This window comes from Sceloporus occidentalis, unplaced genomic scaffold, assembly GCF_023333645.1.
Source record: "Sceloporus occidentalis isolate IW3139 unplaced genomic scaffold, rSceOcc1.0.p SCAF_9, whole genome shotgun sequence".
Classification (NCBI taxonomy): domain Eukaryota; kingdom Metazoa; phylum Chordata; class Lepidosauria; order Squamata; family Phrynosomatidae; genus Sceloporus; species Sceloporus occidentalis.
Window position 1 is genome coordinate 25762362 of NW_028316989.1, and position 20906 is coordinate 25783267.

The 20906-nt window shown below is 53.3% G+C and overlaps 1 protein-coding gene across 1 annotated transcript in view; it reads left to right on the top strand.

Moving 5' to 3' along the window:
- Nucleotides 1-20906, top strand: part of LOC149307076 (protein unc-13 homolog C-like) — a 77706-nt gene that overhangs the window by 17133 nt on the left and 39667 nt on the right. Inside the window, exons 5-9 of the mRNA XM_089537961.1 lie at nt 1633-1714; nt 5448-5522; nt 6899-7118; nt 7539-7766; nt 12198-12339. Coding sequence (XP_089394087.1) covers nt 1633-1714; nt 5448-5522; nt 6899-7118; nt 7539-7766; nt 12198-12339 — 747 coding nt within the window. The remainder of the gene's footprint in view (nt 1-1632; nt 1715-5447; nt 5523-6898; nt 7119-7538; nt 7767-12197; nt 12340-20906) is intronic.

Sequence of the window (20906 nt, forward strand, 5' to 3'; positions counted from 1 at the left end):
GAGCCAAGCTTTGATGTGTTTGGAGCCTCTCTCTGTCTGTTTCCCTCCACTGCCATTGTCCCCTTCCAGCCCCTTCTGGATGCCCTCAGCACCATTCTCTTCTGAACGGCCTCCGCCTGTGAGTTTTGAGGGCTCCTCATCTCTCTGCTCTGGCAGCGGGAATCTTCCTGCACCCATTGAGCGCAAGCAGCTGCCTGGCAAGTCCTGAGCAGGGAGGGTGTGAGGGGAGAGGGAAGGGGTCTTTCTTTGAGGGTCTTTTGAAAGAGTTCAGTTGCCCACCTCTCAGGAGTACTTTGGCCACATATTCCTTTACTGGTGCCAACTGGATGGCTCTTGGGGTTTCTGCCTCACTGTGCTGCAAAGCAGGGGAAGGGGTGCTGGTGGCCTTTATTCTTAGCTGAGGAACCCAGTTTGTGGGATGCGTTTGGGGGAGGGATGCTGTATAGGAGAGCCATCATTTGACATGGCATCCTAGATTTCTTCAGCTTGGATCTTGTCTGGGAGTGAGGGGCTGTTCTATGCTTACCTCCTTCCCTTTCCCCTCACCTCCCTTGCCTACAAGCCCTTTGGGAGGCTAGTGTTTATGTTTCATTATAGTGGTCTTTTTAAATTGTGAGTCTTCATTTTGAGCTTCACAGGGAGACTGTAGGGTGGATGGGGGTGGTGTGGGGGGGTTGTCCTTGTCTGGTTTTGCTAAAGTCAGTAAAAGAAACGTTCCATGGTTGAGATTTCAAAAAGACTTTCCTGCATGGATGAGATTGCCACTCGGGGGTCCCACCCAGGAAGGGGGAAGAAGAAGGGCCAGGTGGTCTGTGGGGCCCTCCAGGCTCCCTTCCAGCCAAGGCAGCCCCACTCCCTGCTCATGGAATGGCTGGGCAGGGCACCTTCCTGGCTGTGGCAACCATCCTTGTGGTGGCAGAGGAGTCCAGCCCCACCCTTTCCTTTCTGTTTCTGTTGTTTCCCCTCCCAGCCCACCCTCATTTGCACATCTGCACTGACATGTGCACCATCACCACATGCACACATACCAGATTCTGCCAGAGCTTCCTACATTGGGCCAAGGGTGGCATGCATGCCCCAAACTCACTCAGGGCAACTTGGCCAGTGGCCTACCAGAGGCTGCCAGCTACCACCTTCCCACACTTGCTTTCAGGGGCACTGAGGGAGGAGTTGCCATGTCCTGTGGGGCTCCCATGGGGCTTGGTGGCTTTCCTTAGTGGGCCAACTGTCAACAGGGGGCTCCTTCGACTTATTCATCCTCTGCTGTCATGGAGGACATCTCAGAGTCCAAGCAATGCTTGGAGGCCATTCCTCCCAGAGACAAAGGCAGAGGCAGAGGCACAGTCAAGCCTGGTGCCTGCCTTCTCCAGGGCTCTTTGCGAACAGAAAGTGTTGCAAACAAGTGGTTCTTGAGTCGCTTGAGCTTTCAGTTGATGCTGCTGGAGCTGAAGGAGTCTAGTCCATCTCATCTGGCTCACGTGTCCATTGTTCACAAATCTCAGAAGGTCCCAGAGTGTTTTTAGCTGGCCCATATTGCTCAGGAATCATCTGGTTTTGGGGAAAGAGCTAAATGTTTTTTTGGATCCAGCACCTCAGCCGCCATCTTACCCATGTGTATTCTTTCCTCTTCAGCCCGAATAGTGCGCTGTACGGAATCGACAGCATGCCAGACCTCCGCCGCCGCAAGAAGTCCTTCCCGATTGTCCGGGATGTGGTAAGTGTCCACTGGTGTGTGGAGAGTCTGCTCCTTCACTGGCTCCTTCCTGAAGAAGCCCCTGGGCCCCAGGGGACCCACGTGGCCCTCTCAGAGTACTCCCCCATTGCACTGGCCCAGCAAATAGTCCATGCTGCCACCTCCTTCCCCTTTCCCAGCAGCAGACTTAGCAGGGGGGCCATGCCTGGTCACCTTCATGGCCGGAGGGCTGCTAGGGAGGCATGTCTACAGCTGGCCCTTGGCTCAGGACAATTAGTTCTGCAGGGAACCCAGAGTCGCCTCTGGCAATGAGCTCTATGGTAGTAGTTGGAGGGCTCCCAAAGCTTGGTGTGCAGGAAAGCTGTCCCCATGATAGCCTCCTTTGCCACAAGGTGTTTGCTCTCCAGCGGAGCCACTGACTAAATAAATGTCCAGGGTGCTTCCTGGGGGGAGAAGCAACCCGTTTTTTCTCAGAGGGATCGACACAATTGCCACTGGTGTTAATGCTGCTGAAAAGAGGAAATGCCTGGCAGGGCTTTGGGGAGGGGTCTTCTGGGGCCGGTTGGCTCTCCATGGGTCTTGCACCAGCGGACATCTCAATCGCTGTCTGTCTGGTCACCCTTGTGGCACCTGACTATTAATGCTTTCTCTCGTTCCTTTCTCATCCTCACTGGATTTTCCAGGCAATGGTAAGTGCTTTTCTGTTGATGGATGTTTTGAGATGTCATAATTAATCGTTAGTGTTGGGCTCAGTTCCAGAACAAATGAGAGGCCTTCCTTTCCTTACAAATCAGAAGCATGTCATAACAAAGAAGACTTGCATGCCAAATGGGTTTGCCAAAGATGTTTGAATCTTGTTTCAAAACAGCACAACTAATTCCAGAACAACTCCAAAATGAGCCAGTGTGGGGCTGAGCACCAGGATCTTTGCAGTGGGACCCGCACTTGCCCAGGGAGCAGACCAAGGTTGCTGCCCTCCTTGGTGGCCTTTCTTGGGAGTAAACCCTGTTGGCATCCATGGGGTTCCTCTGAATATTTTGTTCACTGAATCACAACATTTATAAAGTCCTTTCCCATTGCATTGGGGAGGCTGTGTGTAGGAACTCAAATAAATTAATGGATGGACAAGAACAATAAAGCCAGCCTGAAAAGCCCTGCTTCCGAAAGAAAGAGGCGGTACTAGGGGCTTTGTCATCTTTCGCAGCCAGCGAGGGCCCTTTGGTGACACTGGCCAGCCGCTTGAGGGAAGTCTGAGAGGCCCTCTGGAGGACTCCCCACAAATGTGTGCTCCTCTGCTTTGTGGGTGGCAGGGGTGGCATGGCCCTGTGGGCCCCTTGTGCCACGGAAGTGGAAGGTCTGCCTTTGGTGACTCCTCCAGTCTCAGCCCCTTCCTGGCAAACGGTATTCCTCTCTATCCTTAATTATTGATAAAGGCATGTAACCCAAATTCTTCCATGGAAGTTTGATAAATATTTAATAAAAACATAATTATGTACATTTCTCCATCCTCTATTATCAAAAGAATATTGCTCCAATGTGTGAGGATGATGTGGGCCTCAAAGCAGTGCAGACGCGCCTCGTTCTGCTCAGTCAGCTGCCCTTCTTCCCTTCCCAGATCCTGCAGACTCACAAGCTGGTGCCCTCTCTGCCAGGTGCCTCTCTTGGTACCAGGATGGCAACTGGGGCAGCCAGACCGCGGGGCGGGGGGAGAAGGCAGATCAAGGCCCACCAAGCCCCTTCATCTCCCCCCACAGGGAAGGGTTCCCAGCATCCAAAGCGGGGGATTCTTGGGGGCCTTGCTGGTATGTCACCAGCTCTGTATTCCAAGCCAAGGGAGGATGAACTTTGGCAGCCTCAGGTATCTGCCCTTTCGACATTTTCCCTGAGACCCAGACCTCCAAGCATTCTGTGAGTGGGGCCTAGAAGACCAGAGTAGGGTTGTGAAAAGCATCACTTTCGGGAGACTAAATCATTGTTGGCTCACCACATTTTTCTCAGTGCAATTCTTCATGGAGCAAAAGTTGAAAATATTTAATTTTGCTACACGAATATGGTGTTTTCATAGAAATGAAAGAGAAAGATGGAAGCTGACAAGCAAACAGAATTATTTCATTATGAATGGTTAGCTAAGGAAATTAATTATGAATTAGTGTCACAAGCTGGCTAAATTGCCAAGTGTTTGCAAAGAAAAACCATTTGCAAAGAGAAACCATGAGATTCGTCCATTAACCATCATGCGGTAATAATAAAGCAAACCAAATAAGGCCGTGCCAACGATTCTTTCTTACATCATAATTAGTTTCACAGAGTTAATCATATTACCTCCCTCTGCAAGTTTAACTATTGTCAGGGGAAACATTGCAGATTGGCTAGACTGGAAGAAAGAGACGCGATGCAGTTTTATTAGAGACTGTGTAAATGTTGAGCACTGTTAAATTGAGGCCATCGGCTCACAATTCCTGAGACGCCAGGACTCCTTGCCTGCAGCCCAAGAGCCTCTCCTTCCATGTTATGCTTACTCCAGAGGAGGCCTGTCGCTTCTGCGTCCCTGTTTATCCCCAAGCAGAGCACAGCTGGAAAAGATATTCTATTCTGTCAGGCATTAGAGTTTCCCGGAGTGTTAGCCCTTTTGGGGGAAAATATGAAAGCTAAACTATTAGGAATCAACCTTCTTTTAGCAGACTGACAATTGTAGAATGATAGAGTTGGAAGAGACCCCAAAAAGGGCCACCCAGGCCAACCCCCTGCCATGAAGGAACTCACACAATCAAAGCACTCCCTGAGACAGATGGCTAGAGAAGACGAATTGATACTGATATCAATTTGATTGATGCCATCGCCCCCATCCCCCCCTCCTCTAGAGGAAGACTCATTTCTAGTGCTAATCTGCCTGAAATTTTAGTGTATTCATATTGGATAGTTTTAAATTTTTTGATGTTTAATCTTTTTTTAGGGGTTGGTCACTGTTTTTATGACTGGGGGAAGGGCTGGGGTTTTTGAGTTTTTAAATTGTAACTTTTAATTGTTTGATGGTTTAATTATACTGTTGGAATCCGCTTTCATTCCTTTGTGAAAAAGCGGAATACAAATAAATGTTGTTATTATTATTATTATTATTATTATTAAGAAGTGGAACCGGAATAGCGGAGACTGAGAAGTGGGGAGCCTTCATATAATGAGTGACCCCAGGAACTGTCTTGGGTAGCATGGTCTAGTTATTTGGATACATGAAGTTATTTATGTCTATGCGGCTGCAGGGGGGACACTTTGATGAGAAAGTAGAAGGATTTCATTCGCAGGAAATTCTGTCCTATCTAAGCCCCAACTGCTTTAACACCAAGAGAGGCCTGAGCGGGGATGCTGGATTTTCCCATGGAAAATATATAGGGACGGGGTGTTGGGTGCTGGTCCAGAGGAATACCTTTGGGGCTTTTTGCTCATCCCAAATATGGTTTGCTCTTGCAGTCTGAAGGACCATCTTGTGGTCACCTGGACTCTGTCTCTGCCTTTGCATTCTCTCCCCACGACTCCAGCCAAACACATGGAGGGCAAAATGGGCTGGGCTGAGTGGTTTCCTTGGAGCATTCCTCTCCCAAAGCTGGGGGCAGACCTGCCATACCACCCAGCAGTTCTAGGGCCCTTAGGAGGGAGCCCAGCCCACTTGGGGCCCTTGCCCTATCCCCCCTGGACCCTTCTTCCCTCAATGGCCCTTGCTGCCCTGCCGCTTCTAACCATGTGCTTTTGCCTTGAATAGAAGACTCTAGCTGCCCGGAAGTCCGGTGTCTCCCTGGCTATGCTCATCCGGACGTCCGTGAACAACGAAGAGATGGTGAGGAAAGGAAAGATGTGGGCGGGGGGGACTGGGGGTGTCCTTTAAAGGCTCAAAGGGCAGAAGGTCCAAGGGAAGCCTGTAATCCCTGCATGGACACAGCCAGCTCTCTTTTGCCCTCATCCACCCCATTCTCACAAAGACCTTTGGCTCCAACCTGGCCAGGAGTGCTGGCGGTGAGTGGGCTTTGTGGTGGTGAGGTGACTGTCCTTGTTGCCCTGAGCTCTTCCCACACTTCAGGATCAGTTTGCTGGGGAACAAGGCCCGGCTGCCCTGGGGATGGTTGGGAGATGCTGCCCCTGCTTCCCAGTCCCTCTCCAGGGCTAAACTGTTGGTCTGGCATTTATACATTTCTCTTGGAAAGAGGTAAGCAAAATGTCCCCCCCCCCCCCCCCGACAATTTTATGGCCTCCAGCAGTCAAAACATTTGTTTATATGCTCCTCAAACTGTATGGGGAGCACTTTGCCATGTGCCTACCTCCTGGCCATTTGAGATGGTGAGATGGGATGACATGGCTGTGCCCTGCTCTTCGCTTCCCCTCTTCCCACCCGCCTTCATCACAGTGTTTGCCAGTTTGCTCCTTTCCTGAACTGTCACTGCCAGGCCCACCTTGGCAGCCTGGAGATGGCACTCAGGCATCAGGCTTATTGATTGTAAGCCAGCCTAAAATGCCTTGGCAAGAAGGCTTATTGATTGTTCTCCTCTGGCTAATTTTATTTGCTTCGTACATTTGTAAATAGAACATCAATTTCTTTCTCTAACTTGGGACCTGGTTGTTTCAGCTGGGTTGACTTTCTCTTGCCCCAGGGGCCCTGGAAGAGAAAGCATTAAGGTGGGGGGGGGGAGCACCCTTCTTGTGGTGCAGGACATCCAGTCAGGCCCAGGTTATGGGGGCTACAGCCGGCCACAGTCCAGGAGGGTCCTTTGGGGTTCTCCCCCGTGCTTTGGAAGCATGGCCCACCATGAAGATCACGCGGGGGTCTCTAGGCCTGTTGTGGTCCTCTCCCCCCCTCCCCTCGCTGGAGCTGCTTCTCACTTCAGGACCACAGAGAGTTCCGGTGCAGCTTCAAAGCAGGCTCAGCAGTCAGTTGGTTTCCGCCTCGCCACCAAGAAACCTGCAACCCAGAGTCCAGCCCCATTGTGGCTAGGCATTGGGCAAGGGGTCCCTCCTGGAGGGAAGGTCTGAGGTGGTCCTGCCTGGCCCTGGACAATGCTCCCCCTCCATGAAACCTCCCTCTTCGGAGACTTCCAAAAAGGGCACCTTAAGAGGGGTGAGGAAGACACAGGCCGTGGGTTCTCCTCTTGCTCTCTGAGTCCATTTCTCTCGCTCTCTCTTTCTGGGTCTGTTTCCTGTCTCTTTTCTTGCCCCGTGCAGAAAATGCATGTTTTCAAGAAGACTCTGCAGGCCCTCATCTACCCCATGTCCTCCACCACTCCCCACTATTTCGAGGTCTGGACAGCCACGGCCCCCACCTACTGCTATGAGTGTGAGGGGCTCCTGTGGGGCATTGCCCGACAAGGGATGCGCTGCACCGAATGTGGGGTCAAATGCCACGAAAAGTGCCAAGACCTGCTCAACGCCGACTGCCTGCAGAGTGAGTATCGGGGAGACAATGGGGGGCCGCCAGGACCCACTCCCCTTCCTCACCATCAGAGCAGCCCCTCAGGAGGCTGAGCAACGCTTCTGCCAGGCCAGGGCTATGTGCCATCTTCTCCAAGGCCACTTTTGGGGGGGGGCACAAGAGGTCCCCAAGCCTTCTTATGGGTCACTGACAGCTGCAATCTTGTTCTTTTCATCATTTATTTATTTGATGCTGTCTCATACTTGGTGTTTTTGTTTGGTACACTATGCCATTAAGTTTGCTTATTAAGCACTTTTAAAATGTAAGCAGAATAAAGTATGACCATGTACTGCACTATTTATTATTATGTATATGGGACAATATTATCATTATTATTATGCTGCTGTTGCATGAAAAGCCTCTCCTAGTAATACTGTGATTTGTTACTCTCAGGGGCTGCAGAAAAGAGTTCCAAGCATGGGGCCGAGGATAAGACCCAGAATATTATCACAGCCATGAGGGATCGGATGAAGATCAGAGAGAAAAACCGGCCGGAGGTCTTTGAGCTGATCCAGGAGATGTTCCAGATCCCCAGGGAAGACTTTGTCCAGCACACAAAAGCCGCCAAGCAGAGCGTCTTGGATGGGACATCCAAGTGGTCAGCCAAAATCACCATCACAGGTGAGAGGACTGGCTTTCTGGTCAGTGTTTTACCCTGACAGGATCCCCCTCCGTCTCGCCAGTCCCAGGATCAGTCTTTGTGAGTCGACCTGAAGGAAGTTGACTGCCATAATAATGTAAAATGCCCAACCTCATGCATGTTCTCTGGCAAATGCCATCAGTACCAAATACAGAACATCTCTATGTGCCAACTGATAGATCACATTCAGGTGTCCCAGTCAAGCATCCCTGACAGATAGCAATGGTTAAAAGCAAGTCAGCAAAGATTGGGCGATTGGGTACTGCGTGACTTGGCTCCCATCTATTCAGAAAATAAGGAGCACCAGAATTTGCAGAGGAGAACAGTGGCAGCCCCAGCCCTGGTTTTGGGGAGAGCCCTCTGCTTGGCATGGGGCATTTGGTCCCTCCCCTCCCTGCTATTGTCCTCCCTTTCCCCTTGACCACAGCATTTCTGGCAGGGGTCTGGGATCCATTGCAGCTAAGGGCAAGAAGCAGCCTCAGGTGTTTTTTCTTGTTTATTTCCCAGTGGAGAGGGTGATAGTCCTAGTGTCATATTGCAGAATATTGCTGTGCTGTCCTGGGAGGCTAGTGCTCCTCATCCAAATATTCTGTGGGATAGTCTGTGACAAGGCTTCCCACTTGTTCTGGGGGGCATCACTGCCAAAGTCTCTTGCAGCAGCAAAGCCGACCCAGAGTCTGGTGGCACCAGAATGACTTGGCAGTTTATGGTCTTTGTGCCACAATCGCTTTGTCTTAGAGAGCTCACGGTGCTCTGGGCTGGTTTTTCCTGGCTCTTTTTGGAGTCTGAGGATATGACTCCTGATTCTAGCCCTCTCTGTGCGCTCCCCCCTTGAGCTCCATGGAGCCCATAGTCTCTTCAGAGAGGAGCTGAAGGGGCACAAGTTGTGGGGAGGGAGGGGGCATACACCAGTAGTTGGGCAGCAGTGTCTTGACATCACTTTTAAACGTTAATCCATATTTGTGCATGGATTAGAGACAGGCAGTGAGGCTGTATGCATGAGATGCTTTGGTCCTTGAATCTCTGTGAAGCAGCAGCGAAGGGTGCCTGGGGCTTGGAGGGCTGTCAAGGCTTGGGATGAGAAGAAGAAATGGAAGAAATCTCTGGCTTCTCCACCCCTCCCTCCCCGCAAGACAGACAGACAGACAGACAGACAGACACGCCATTTGCCTGAGCTGCCCTCAGCCCCCTTGGCAAGAGGGAGATCTCCCCAGAAGGGAAGCAAAAGCCATGCGGGGGGGGGGGGGGGCAGTTTGCCTTGGAGAACCTCTACTCCAGCTCCAGCTCCAGCTCCAGCAGCAACATCACACCCCTCCAGAGAAAGAGCAGGGACTATGCCCATTAAAATGCCAGCTGCTGGACAGAGGGAATGGGACTTGTGCCCATTAAAATGCCCCCAGCAGATGCTCCCATTCACTCCACAACCATCAAGACAGGGCAGCTGTCATGGGAGAGTCAGTTCAAGCCTGCAGCGGATGGCGGGACGGACAGCTCAAGTGGGCTCTTCAGAAGAGGCCCAGAGAGAGGAGCCCATGGCTAGTGCAGGTAGAAGGGGCCCAGAAGCCTCTCTGGTTCAGGGCACTCGGGCAGGGGGGAAGGAGAGAGAGGTTCCCCCGTGCCAGCAGAGACCACCCATTATGGGCAGGGCAGGACAGACCCTCACTGGTCCCTCTGTCCAGATCAAGACACCCATTTGTTAACAGCCTCAGAAGTTGGTTGAGGGCAGGGGGAGACGCCAGGATCCTTTCTGCATCCATACTGGGCAAATTTCAGAGCCAGGGAATCCTCCCCCTCACCTCTGGGGTCCCTTCCTCAGTGGGGGTCAGCAGGTTCCCTGTTTAGCCCCCATCTTGCAGGTTGGCTGAGTTGGTGGTACATGTGTGCATGTGTGTCACCATGGGTGTTCTGATCTCCCCCAATCCCAGGAAGGTGCCTCCAATTAAGGTGCCTCCAATTAATTGATCGGAAGTGTCCTGAGGACTAAAGATAGCCCAGCTTCACACTTCAGAGTGTTAACGCTGCATCCCATTTGGAGGCCTTAAATAACACAGAGCCTAGAAATCGAACAGCCTGAGCTCAGGGAGGGAGGGCGCACAGGAGTGTTTAGCTGTTGCATCGTTCATCTCCTTCCTTCAGTGTGCAAGCCTGCCATGATTTTGGCTGAGATATTTGCCTGTTATGAATTGCCATGGAGGAGACCACTGACAAATGCTGCTATTTATAGCTGCATAAGAAGGCACTGCTGGTCATAAATCACGAGGTCTCTTTTCCTGGGGAAGGACGGCTCCAGGAGACCTCATGGGCACTTGCTCTGCACGCCTTCTCTCCTGCCAAGGGTTCTGTCCAGGAAATGGCCTTCGGTGGAGTCGGTGGCAGCTGCAGGCGGCTGCGCTCTGAGGAAGGGGAGGCTGGCTGGGAGTGTGTGTATCTTGGTCTAGAGAAGCAGAAAGGAAGGTCTCCTGGGAGGGAGGCCAGTCTCTGCCTTCCATGGAGCAAAAGGGACTAGGAACGTTATTATTATTATTATTATTATTATTATTATTATTATTATTATTATTAATTAACCTTTATTTATAAAGCGCAGTAAATTTACACAGCGCTGTACATACAATCTTTTTAATTGGACGGTTCCCTGCCCTCAGGCTTACAGTCTAGAAAGACACGACACAGAGGGAGTGGTGGTGGGGAAGGGGCATCTCTAGTAGGATAATACATATAAAATACATAGCAATACAGGAAATGATTCAATAAAACAGACAACAAAAGAACATCAAATAGCAAGTGTCTTCCTGAGAGTCCTGCAGAGTCCCACACTGGGCTCTCAGACTGGGCAACATCTAGGGGATGCTGGGGAGGGGGCTCCAGCTATTCCAGGATGGAGGCAGTATGCCGGGCCCTGGTAGTTTGGTTCCTTTGTCCTTCGACGGATCATCTCGGACACCCCAGGCTGGTTATTGGGTTTTCCTTCTGTGCCTTCTTTGTAGTGATCTGTTTCAGTAACCTGGCCCAGATTATTTGTAATAATCTAGTCACTACATGTCCAGTTCAAAGATTATTGTTTTACCCTGCTTGGATAAAGTCCAGGTAGGGCAACATGCATCGGCCATCACAGAAAACAAAGCAGGTGGCACTACATTGCTGCAGCTCCGTGAGGCAAGCAGAGCTGACCAGGTGCCTCCTATTTTGAAGGATGAAGGGGGGAGAGGTGCCCTAGGTGTATTTATGGGGGTCATTCCCCCTCCCCTCCCCCTCTGCTGACCAGCTGACTCCAGACCCCCCTCTCCTTCCTGGGAGCAGGGAGTCTGCAGCCAGGGCCCTTGCTGTCCATGGAGGTGGAACTCTAACCATTGACCCATCCAAGCCATCCATCTGAAGCCAGCACTCTCTGCTCCCCAGGCAGGATAAACTATAAGGAACAAGAAGCATGGATGGCTGCCTCCACCAAACAAACAAACAAACAAGCTTCATTTATATACCACTTCATACCGCCTAAGCAGTGTCTAAGCGGTTTACAACTGTAAGCTAATTTGCCCCCAACAATCTGGGTACTCATTTTAGCGATCTCAGAAAGATGCAAGCCTGAGTCGAGTTTGAGCCCCTTTGCTGGTCTTGAACTCGCAACCTTGTGTTTTGAGTGAGTGGCTGCAGTACAGGCATTTAACCACTGCGCCACCAGGGCTGGGTAGCTCCCTCTAGTGCCAGGGAAGGGGACTGTCAGCATACGGGCCCAAGCCCCCTCAAGCCCCCCCCGTCAGGAAAAAGGCATGCGCACCTGCCTTCATTAGGGATGAGAGCCAGCGGCTGCTCCCTCGCCTGCCCTGGGCTGGCATTCCTAGGAGCTCCGGGCTCCAAAGAAAGAGGGTGGGCTTGCTGCCCCATCAATGGCCAAGGGGGCAAAGTGGGGGGTGCCTTCCTCTGTCTCCCCTTGCCCCACACATTGCCTCTGCAGATGGGCAGGAGGCAATGGAGAGCAGAGCTTGGTCTCAGCTAGACTTGGGCACGGGCCATGCCAGAGACACTTTCTGTGATGTCAAGTGACTGGAGAAGACCAGGGGGAGGATGCTGCCCCCTCACCCTGTTTCTGTCCCCTGCATATCTCTCTCTCTCTCTCTCTCTCTCTCTCTCTCTCTCTCTCTCTCTCACACACACACACACACACACACACACACACCACTGTAGCCTCCACTAGCAGAGAGAGACATCATCCTCCCCTTGCTACCTGCACCTTTTTAACCAGAGTCCTCCGGGGATTGAACTCAGGGCCCATGGGCCTTGGCAGGAACAACAGCTGCCACCACCTCCTCCTCCTCTGCTCTGTGTAGCTGGTGGCAGGGGACCCAGGGACCCGCAAGGCAGCCCCAAGGGAAGAGGTCTGGTGGCCCACCTCATGGCTGTCCCTTTGTCCCTTGCAGTGGTCTGTGCCCAAGGCTTGCAAGCCAAGGACAAGACAGGCTCCAGCGACCCCTATGTGACTGTGCAGGTGGGCAAGACCAAGCGCCGGACCAAGACCATCTTTGGGAACCTGAACCCCGCGTGGGATGAGAAATTCTACTTGTGAGTACTTGGGTGCAGTGCTGAGGGTGGGTTGGTGGGCTGACCTGACGTTTGGCCTCCTTCAAAACCCAGGAGGGAGAGGGGTTGACACAGGCTCCTGACATTGGGCACCAGGCATGGCAGCAGGGGGAAACTTGTAGGACAGGCCTGGCTGCTCCAGGGAATGACTGCCCAAGCTCCGTTGCTCTACCAGAGCAAGGAGGGGTGGCAAAGCCATTGTCAGAGTGTGGCTCCCATCATCCCTGGCCAGAGTAGCTCATGGGGAGGCATGATGGCAGGGCACCACAACGAGGAGGGCCCCAGAGTTTAACCAAAAGCCATTCCATGGTACCTGAAAGAGGGCAGTTGGCACCATCTTGGGGCAGCACGCAGAGGCGCATGAAATCTGCCTGGATTGTGACAGCCACACTGGTGAGGAAGCGAGGATTTGCTTTATCTCATGGCCTTGGCTTACTAACTTATTTTCTCCCTACATTTTGGTCCCATCATTTATAAATCTGTGACGATGTACCTGGACATCCACAGGTGAGGCGGAAGAGCTGCACTCCTCAAGCCCTTGATGGAGTGAAGCTCACGGTGCCCTCCTGGGCATGTTGGACCACATCAGAAGAAATGGGTTTGCTTTCTGGGGGACGCAGGGAAGCCGCCCCCATCGTCTGCGACTCATCCTTTGGCAAGGAGAGTGGGGAAGGCAATGGCTGGCTGGCTTCCCCTCCTCTCTAGGCTTCTCCTGGGCCTCTCTGGGATGGAGAAACCCACCCAGTTGGGTCTGTGGCTGGCGCTTGCATGAGGGTTCTGCTGGATCTTTTTCTCTGTCTGTGGATGTGCATTTGTGTGTGTCAGTGGCCTGCCTAGCAAGTGGGGCTGAACAAATAGACACATGGGGGGCTGGAGGTTGCTCCAGGGGAAGGAGGGGAGAGAGGTGGGGGCTTTGGTACTGAGGGGTGGGGTGGGAAGTGAAGGGGCAGCCCCTGTTAGATTGGGAAGGGGAACAGGTCTTCCCAGAGTGGCAACCGTCCTCCTGGGTGGACTCCTGTCCCTGCCCTGCTTTTGAGGGGAGTGCTGGGGAGGAGTGGGGGGACCCATTGAATAGTGCTGCCATGTGGATGGCCAGGCCCTTCAAGACCCCCTACACTGAACGGAGAACCAAGCCCATTATTTGGAGGGGAAATGGGCTTCAAGGTAGGGGCTGTGGAGGGGGGATGAGTGGGCCCACTCCTCCATGCGGAGGGGATCTCTGCGAGAGACAGCACAGGTAGGAAAAAGTGAAGCAGACCCCTCCAGGTGAGGCACTGGCTTCAGCTTCCAGCTGTTTTCTGTGGGGCCTGCCCTCTTGCTGAGAGTGGCTGGGAAGAGCATGGCAGAGAGCATCATGGTCTTGGAGCCCCAAGGTGCGTTCTTCTGTAGGTGGGCAGAAGGGGCTCTCTCTCCCCTCCTCCTGGATGGTTTCCTGCCTACCCTCCAAGTGCCACTCTGCAGACTCTTCCCTCTCTGCCGCCTGAGCCAGGAGGAGGAGGAGGAGGTCCCCCCTTAAGGCTGGCCACCCATAACCCCTAGGACCCCCTCATCCCTTGCCCTGGGGACTGTCCTTATGGTGGGCATCTGAGGAGAGGAGGCCGACAAGGCTGGCATGGTGGCAGAGAGGAGGGGTCCTCGGCTTCACCATAGGATGCTTCCCCATAGGATTGTAGGGTTCACTCTTGCATAGAACTGCATCTGTTCCTCCTTCCCACTCACTCTGCTTCTCTTGTTCTGCCACCTGCCTTTTCTGGCCAGAGATCCAAAGCAGACACTTGCTGCCAGAAACCCTTTCCAGGATTTGAACTGGCAGCCCTGCCCCCACGCCTCCCCTTTTTCCACAGCTGGCCTGCTGGCCTGGGACTTCAGTCTTCTCAGAAAAGGAAAAGGGTGCTCACCTGAGGATAAAGGAGCAGAGGACAGAAAAGGGGAATTTCAGCACAGAATAAGTAAAGAGACAGTACAGGAATAACTTGTTAATCTAAATGAATTTAAGTCTCCAGGACCAGATGAACTACATCCAAGGGTATTAAAAGAGCTGGCGAATGTAATATCGGAGCCATTGGCAATAATCTTTGGGAACTCCTGGAGAACAGGAGAAGTGCCAGCAAACGTTGTCCCCATCTTCAAAAAGGGAAAAAAGAGTATCCCAACAATTATCGTCCAGTTCAGGGGTTGGCAACCTCCGGCCCGCGGGCACCTTTCCACCGGCCCCCAGTTCCTCCTGCCGCCGAAATCGCAGCCGATTTCGGCCGCTTCCGCCGCCATTTTGTCCTTCAAAATGGCGGCGCCCATTAAGAGGCCCGCTGCGGCCTCCGGAGCCCTGAAACGGGGCTTCAGGGGCCGCACCGGGCCTCTGGGACGCCCGCTGCGGCCTCCGGAGCCCTGGAACGGGGCTTCAGGGGCCGTACCGGGCCTCTGGGACGCCCGCTGCGGCCTCCGGAGCCCTGGAACGGGGCTTCAGGGGCCGCACCGGGCCTCTGGGACACCCGCTGTGGCCTCCGGGGCCCTGGAACGGGGCTCCAGGGCCGCACCGGGCCTCTGGGACGCCTGCTGCGGCCTCCGGGGCCCTGGAACGGGGCTCCAGGGGCCGCAACGGGCCTCTGGGACGCCCGCTGTGGCCTCCGGGGCCCTGGAAGGGGGCTTCAGGGGCCGCACCGGGCCTCTGGGAGGCCTGTTGCCATCGCTGGGGCCCTCCAGGAGGGCTCCGACGGCGGCAGCGGGCCCCTGGGAGGCCAGTTGCCGTCGCTGGGGTCCTCCAGGAGGGCTCCGGCGGCGGCAGCAGGCCCCTGGGAGGCCAATTGCCTTCGCTGGGGTCCTCCAGGAGGGCTCCGGCGGCGGCAGCGGGCCCCTGGCGTCAGGGGCCAGCAAAGATGGGGAGGCCTCCAGCGCTGGCGGTCCCCGCCGGCTCTTTCCTGGCCTCTGACAGGGCTTGGGGCCCCGTCAGGGGCTGGCAAAGAGGAGGTGGCCTGGCCCCTGGGGGTGGAAGCCCCGCCCACTGGGGGGTGGAAGCTCCGCCCCTGGGGGAGGCTCCACCCCTGGCACGCGGCCCCGCCCCCGGGGGTGGAAGCTCCACCCCCCGGCTTCGGCCCCCCAGTTGTCTGAGGGACAGCAACCCGGCCCCCGGCTCAAAAAGGTTGCCTACCCCTGGTCCAGTTAGTCAGACATCAATCTCAGGAAAGATTCTGGAGAAGATCATTAAGCAGGGAGTCTGTGAACATCTAGGAGGCAATGCCATAATCACAGAGTCAGCATGGGTTTCAGAAAAAGAAGTCTTGCCAGACAAATCTGATCTTTCTTTGATAAAATTACCAGCTTGTTAGATGAAGGGAATGCTATGGATATAGAATCATAGAATCGTAGAGTTGGAAGAGACCACAAGGGTCATCCAGTCCAATCCCCTGCCATGCAGGAAATCACAATCAAAGCATCCCCGACAGATGGCCATCCAGCCTCTGTATAAAGACCTCCAAAGAAGGAGACTCCACTACACTTTGAGGGAGTTTGTTCCACTGTCCTTACTGTCAGGAAGTTCCTCCTAATGTTGAGGAGGAATCTCTTTTCCTGCAGCTTGCATCCATTGCTCCGGCTCCTAGACTCTGGAGCAGCAGAAAACAAGCTTGCTCCCTCCTCAATATGACATCCCTTCAAATATTTAAACAGGGCTATCATATCACCTCTTAACCTTCTCTTCTCCAGGCTAAACATCCCCAGCTCCCTAAGTCGTTCCTCATAGGGTATGGTTTCCAGACCTTTTACCATTTTAGTCGTTCTCCTTTGGACACGCTCCCGTTTCTCAATGTCCTTTTTGAATTGTGGTGCCCAGAACTGGACACAATATTCCAGGTGGGGCCTGACCAAAGCAAAATAGAGTGGCACTATTACTTCCCTGGATCTAGACACTAAACCTCTATTGATGCAGCCTAAAATTGCATTGGCCTTGTTAGCTGCCACATCACACTGTTGACTCATGTTCAACTTGTGGTCTACTTGGACTCCTAGATCCCTTTCACACGTAGTTTCATTCAGCCAGGTGTCTCCCATCCTATATCTGTGCTTTTCATTTTTCCGCCCAACACCTTTCTCCGTGTTGAATTTCATTTTGTTAGCTTTGGCCCAGTTTTCTAGTCTGTTCAGGTCATTTTGAATCTTTTGAAGATATAGTATATCTTGATTTCAATAAGGCTTTTCACAGAGTTCCCCATGACATTTTGGCAAACAAGCTTGTAAAATGTGGGTTAGACAAGGCAACTGTTACATGGATTTGGAATTGCTTGACTGGCTGACCCAAAGAATGGTCAGCCATGGCTCCTTTTCATCCTGGAGAGAAGTGACCAGTGGGGTCCCATAGGGCTCTGTCCTGGGGCCAGTTTGCTATTCAACATCTTTATCAATGACTTGGATGACAGAATTGGGAGCATACAATCTGCAGATGACACCAAATTAGGAGAAGTAGCTAATACTCCAGAGGATAGGATCAAATTTCAACAGTGCGATGCGGCGGCTAACAAGGCCAATGTGATTCTAGGCTGCATCAATAGAAGTATAGTGTCTAGATCAAGGAAAGTAATAGTCCCACTGTATTCTGCTCTGGTCAGGCCCCACCTGGAATATTGTGTCCAGTTCTGGGCACCACCGTTTAAAAAGGATGTGGAGAAACTGGAGCTATGTGTCCAAAGGAGGGCGACTAAAATGGTGAAAGGTCTGGAAACCATGTCCTATGAGGAACGACTTAGGGAGCTGGGGATGTTTAGCCTGGAGAAAAGAAGGTTAAGAGGTGACATGATAGCCCTGTTTAAATATTTGAAGGGATGTCATGTTGAGGAGGGAGCGAGCTTGTTTTCTGCTGCTCCAGAGACTAGAACACGGAACAATGGATGCAAGTTGCAGGAAAAGAGATTCCACATTAGGAGGAACTTCCTGACAGTAAGGGCTGTTCGACAGTAGAACACACTGCCTCAGAGTGTAGTGGAGTCTCCTTCCTTGGAGGTCTTCAAACAGAGGCCAGATGGCCATATCTCAATGGGGATGCTTTGATTTAGATTTCCTGCATGGCAGAGTTGGACTGGATGGCCCTAGCGGTCTCTTCCAAGTCTGTGATTCTATGATTCTATGACCTGGGCTGGGCTGGGCTGGACTTCTGAGAGCCACAGGAGTTGTGTGTGTGGGGGCTATGTTGGGCAGGCAGGGGCCGGAGGAGGAGGAGGTCTCCCTTCCAAGTAACTGTACAGAGCATTGAGCCATCTTGGAGGGATCTTTGTTTGCTGCCAGGCCCGTGTGTGTGTGCGTGTGTGCGTACGTACGTATGTACTCACATGCACATTTTCTCTTGGCCCCTGCACCCTCCACTGCACCCTCAGCAGACCCACACCTCTGGGTCTTCTGGTGCGGCGCTTGTTCCATTCCCCTCCTGAGAGAGGGAGTGGCGCTTGCATTTGCGTCCCATGGATTCCTTTGGCTGGCTGTCTCTCACTTGCCATCTGGCATCAATGAACGGCTTCTGCCTCTTCACTCCAAAATAAGCAAATAAATGTTAATTAACCCAAAAGACACAAACAGTTGAGCTTTTCAAGTCCACAAATTGCTCCTTTTGCCAACACATTCATCTGGACCAATTGTGGTTGTCTGCCTCCTCCTTGACACTTAATCAGGGGTGGATCTGGGTGTTTGCAGTTGGGGGGTCATCCTCCCATTTCTGTGGGTGGCTTTGTTGCTCTCTCAGATCTGCTTGGGGGTGAATGTGGGGGGCTTGGGGTGGAGGTGGGACAAGTCTTTCCATTTGACAAGAGTGGTCAGCTGCTGTACCAGTTGGCAGCCACCTTTGATGCCATCAACCTCCTCCCCACAATAAGCAGAGCCTTTCAGCATCCAAAATGAAGTGAAAAACATTTGGCTGGCTTCATTTAAATGTGGGCTTCATTTCAAAAGCAAGAGCAAGTTAAGGCACCCCCCTGGATCCTGGGCAGCCCCACACAGACCCCTTGCTCTGCAGAAAACCCACATGCGGGGAGGGGGGAAGGTTCAGACATAAGGGTCCCCTCATCCCATGAATGTGAAAACTTGTCTGCCTTCAGCCACCAGCCTCCCACCCTGGCCCTTAAAGTCCACTTGGAGGGCTGCTGGCTGACCGACTGGCAATGGGGGTTGGGGGAGTTCTCATCCAGAAGAGCTGCAGTAGAGGGGGGTACACAGTTTTCTGTGGGGCATCCACCCTCTCTCCCTCCCTTCTTTTTTCCCATTGCAGAGGTAAAGTATAGCACCAGTCCCTGAGGCTGAGCATGGCTCTGCCCCACTTTTCACCCAGGAAGCTTCTTCCCAGGATGAGCCACAGATTCTGGGGCCCTAGAGAGTGCTTCCTTTCTCCCCACGCTTGCGCTGGGGGGAGGCAGTTGCCAACTGCTTCTGTGGATGGGGGCTGGATCTCCCCCTCTGTCCCACCTGCTACTCAGCCTCTCTGCAGGGGAGCACTTTCTCTGCCTTGGTCTGGAGCTCCCCTGCAGCTCCAAAGGAGGAAGAGGAGGGCAGATGCCCTTTCAGGCCCAGGGCCACTTGGCCACTTGGGCTTTGCAGTTGCCATCCTGCTTCAAATATCATGGAGGGCTTGAGGAGAGCCAGCCACCCTCCCAGCCATTCCTCCTCCTCTTCCTCCCCCTCCTCGTTCTCTTTCCCTGGGTGCCTTTTAGCAAATGCGGCCAGTGCAGCATGGAGGGGGACGGGGTTTAGTGGCTGCGCAGCTCCATCTCTGCTCAGTGCCCCGAGATTAGTAGCGATGGCAGAGGGTTTAGTGCGCAGGGCTTTCTGATTGCAAGTATGGATTTATTTTACATTATCCTAATTGTTTCTTTGACCAGGCTTGGTTTGAGAATAATCCTGTCTTGGGGATGCGGTAGCAGGGAGACAGTTTGGAAAAAGAAAGGGGGCTGCTGGTGCTGTTGGGGAGGAGGCCCCTTCCTCTGGTGCCATGAGCCTAGTTTCCTCCTCTCCAACCTGGATCATGTTCCTCTGTTTTCATCCAGCAGACTCTCTCAGTCTGAGATAGTTGGCTTTCGGGTTCCCCTTCTGCCCCAATGAAGAGGCCCAGTTTGATTTGAGGAGTAGAGAGTCCCCCAACTTCCCTTGCCACTGACCACTGACCACTCATCATGCCTTGTGGTCAGTTGAAGGGAAACACTGCACCCCTCACTTGCCTTTCAGGTCAGTGTGATACCCACACTTGTCTCGCCTGAGCAGCCTCCCTTGCTGGCATGTCAGGCATTTGCCCTGACACCATTGTGCCCCCCAGGTTACAGTAGGGGAGGGGTGCAGCTGAGGGCCCCATTGGGGCAAGTGGTGGGGGCAGCAGCTGTGCCAACACGCCTCCTGGCAGCTCTGTCTCAGGGCTGCTTTTTCCCTTTCATCTGTCCTGGAGGGATGGAGATGGACAGGCCAGTGGCATCCACTCAGAGATCCGCTGGAGCTGGGCTGCTCTGTGTAATGCTTCCTCAACTCCTCCTGGTCATGATCTCTCCTTGCCCTTGTAGTCCTTGTAGGCCAGGTGTAGGGAAAGGGCCTGAAGGACATTTCATTTATGCCCCCAGGAAGAACAGCCAGCCCCTTACTGCGCCATGCGCCTGTAGCTCCCAGAGGCATTCAGTGGGGCTGCAGTGTACCTTCCTGGTCATGTGCACAGTGACAGATGGGAGGCACAGTCACCGCTGGCAGTTTCAACCGCAAAGCCTGTTAAATGAGAGAGATCCTGCTCCCCCCACATCCCTGTAATAAACAGATGCAGGTCTTGCAGACCATGCTTATGTGGATCCCACATGAGCCAGGAAGGGGAGAGAGTCTAGGGATCCCCTTTTGGAAGGGCCCCAAGCTTGGGGGGTGTTCAGCAGATGGACAGCAGGGACGTAGCCAAGCGGGGGGTCCGTGGGGTCTATACCCCCCTTCCATTAGATATAATGAATGGTGCATGCTGCCATGCTGCTGTGCCCAAGCCCCATTATAACAGTGGCACTTAGTCTGCCTTCCCCTTCCCAAAATCCTGGAGATGCGAGAGAGGAGCTTCTGCCAGGGCTGGACTAATAGGAGAGCCATTGAGACCCTTTGGGGAACTTGCAGCAGTCTGGCAGCGCCCCCACCTCCTGCAGGAGCCCCAGCACTTGGAGGCTGGGGGCCCTTCCTTTTTACTGGTGGGGCCAGCTGCCTCTGTTCTATCCCCTCCACCCCCTTTTCTCTTGGGTGGGCAAAAGAAGTCACCCTCCTCCTCCCCACCAATGAAAATGTTCCCTTCCCTCTTCTGGTGGAATGGGCACCAGCCTGAAGCATTGGGGTTCCCTCCCCAAATGGATCCCAGTGTCATCAAGTTATTTGTCCATCCATCCATCCAACCTTTCCCACCTGTGTGATGGAGATGCCCCACAGATGGAGCCCAGGACCTCTGAGTTTCAGCCTGGCCTGGCTCTTCCCCTCTTTCCTGCCCCCTGGACCCACTAGGTGGCCTTGCTGGACACCCACAGGCCAGTCTGGACTCACCCTCAGTGGATGCCAAGGATGCCAGCTTGGGAAGG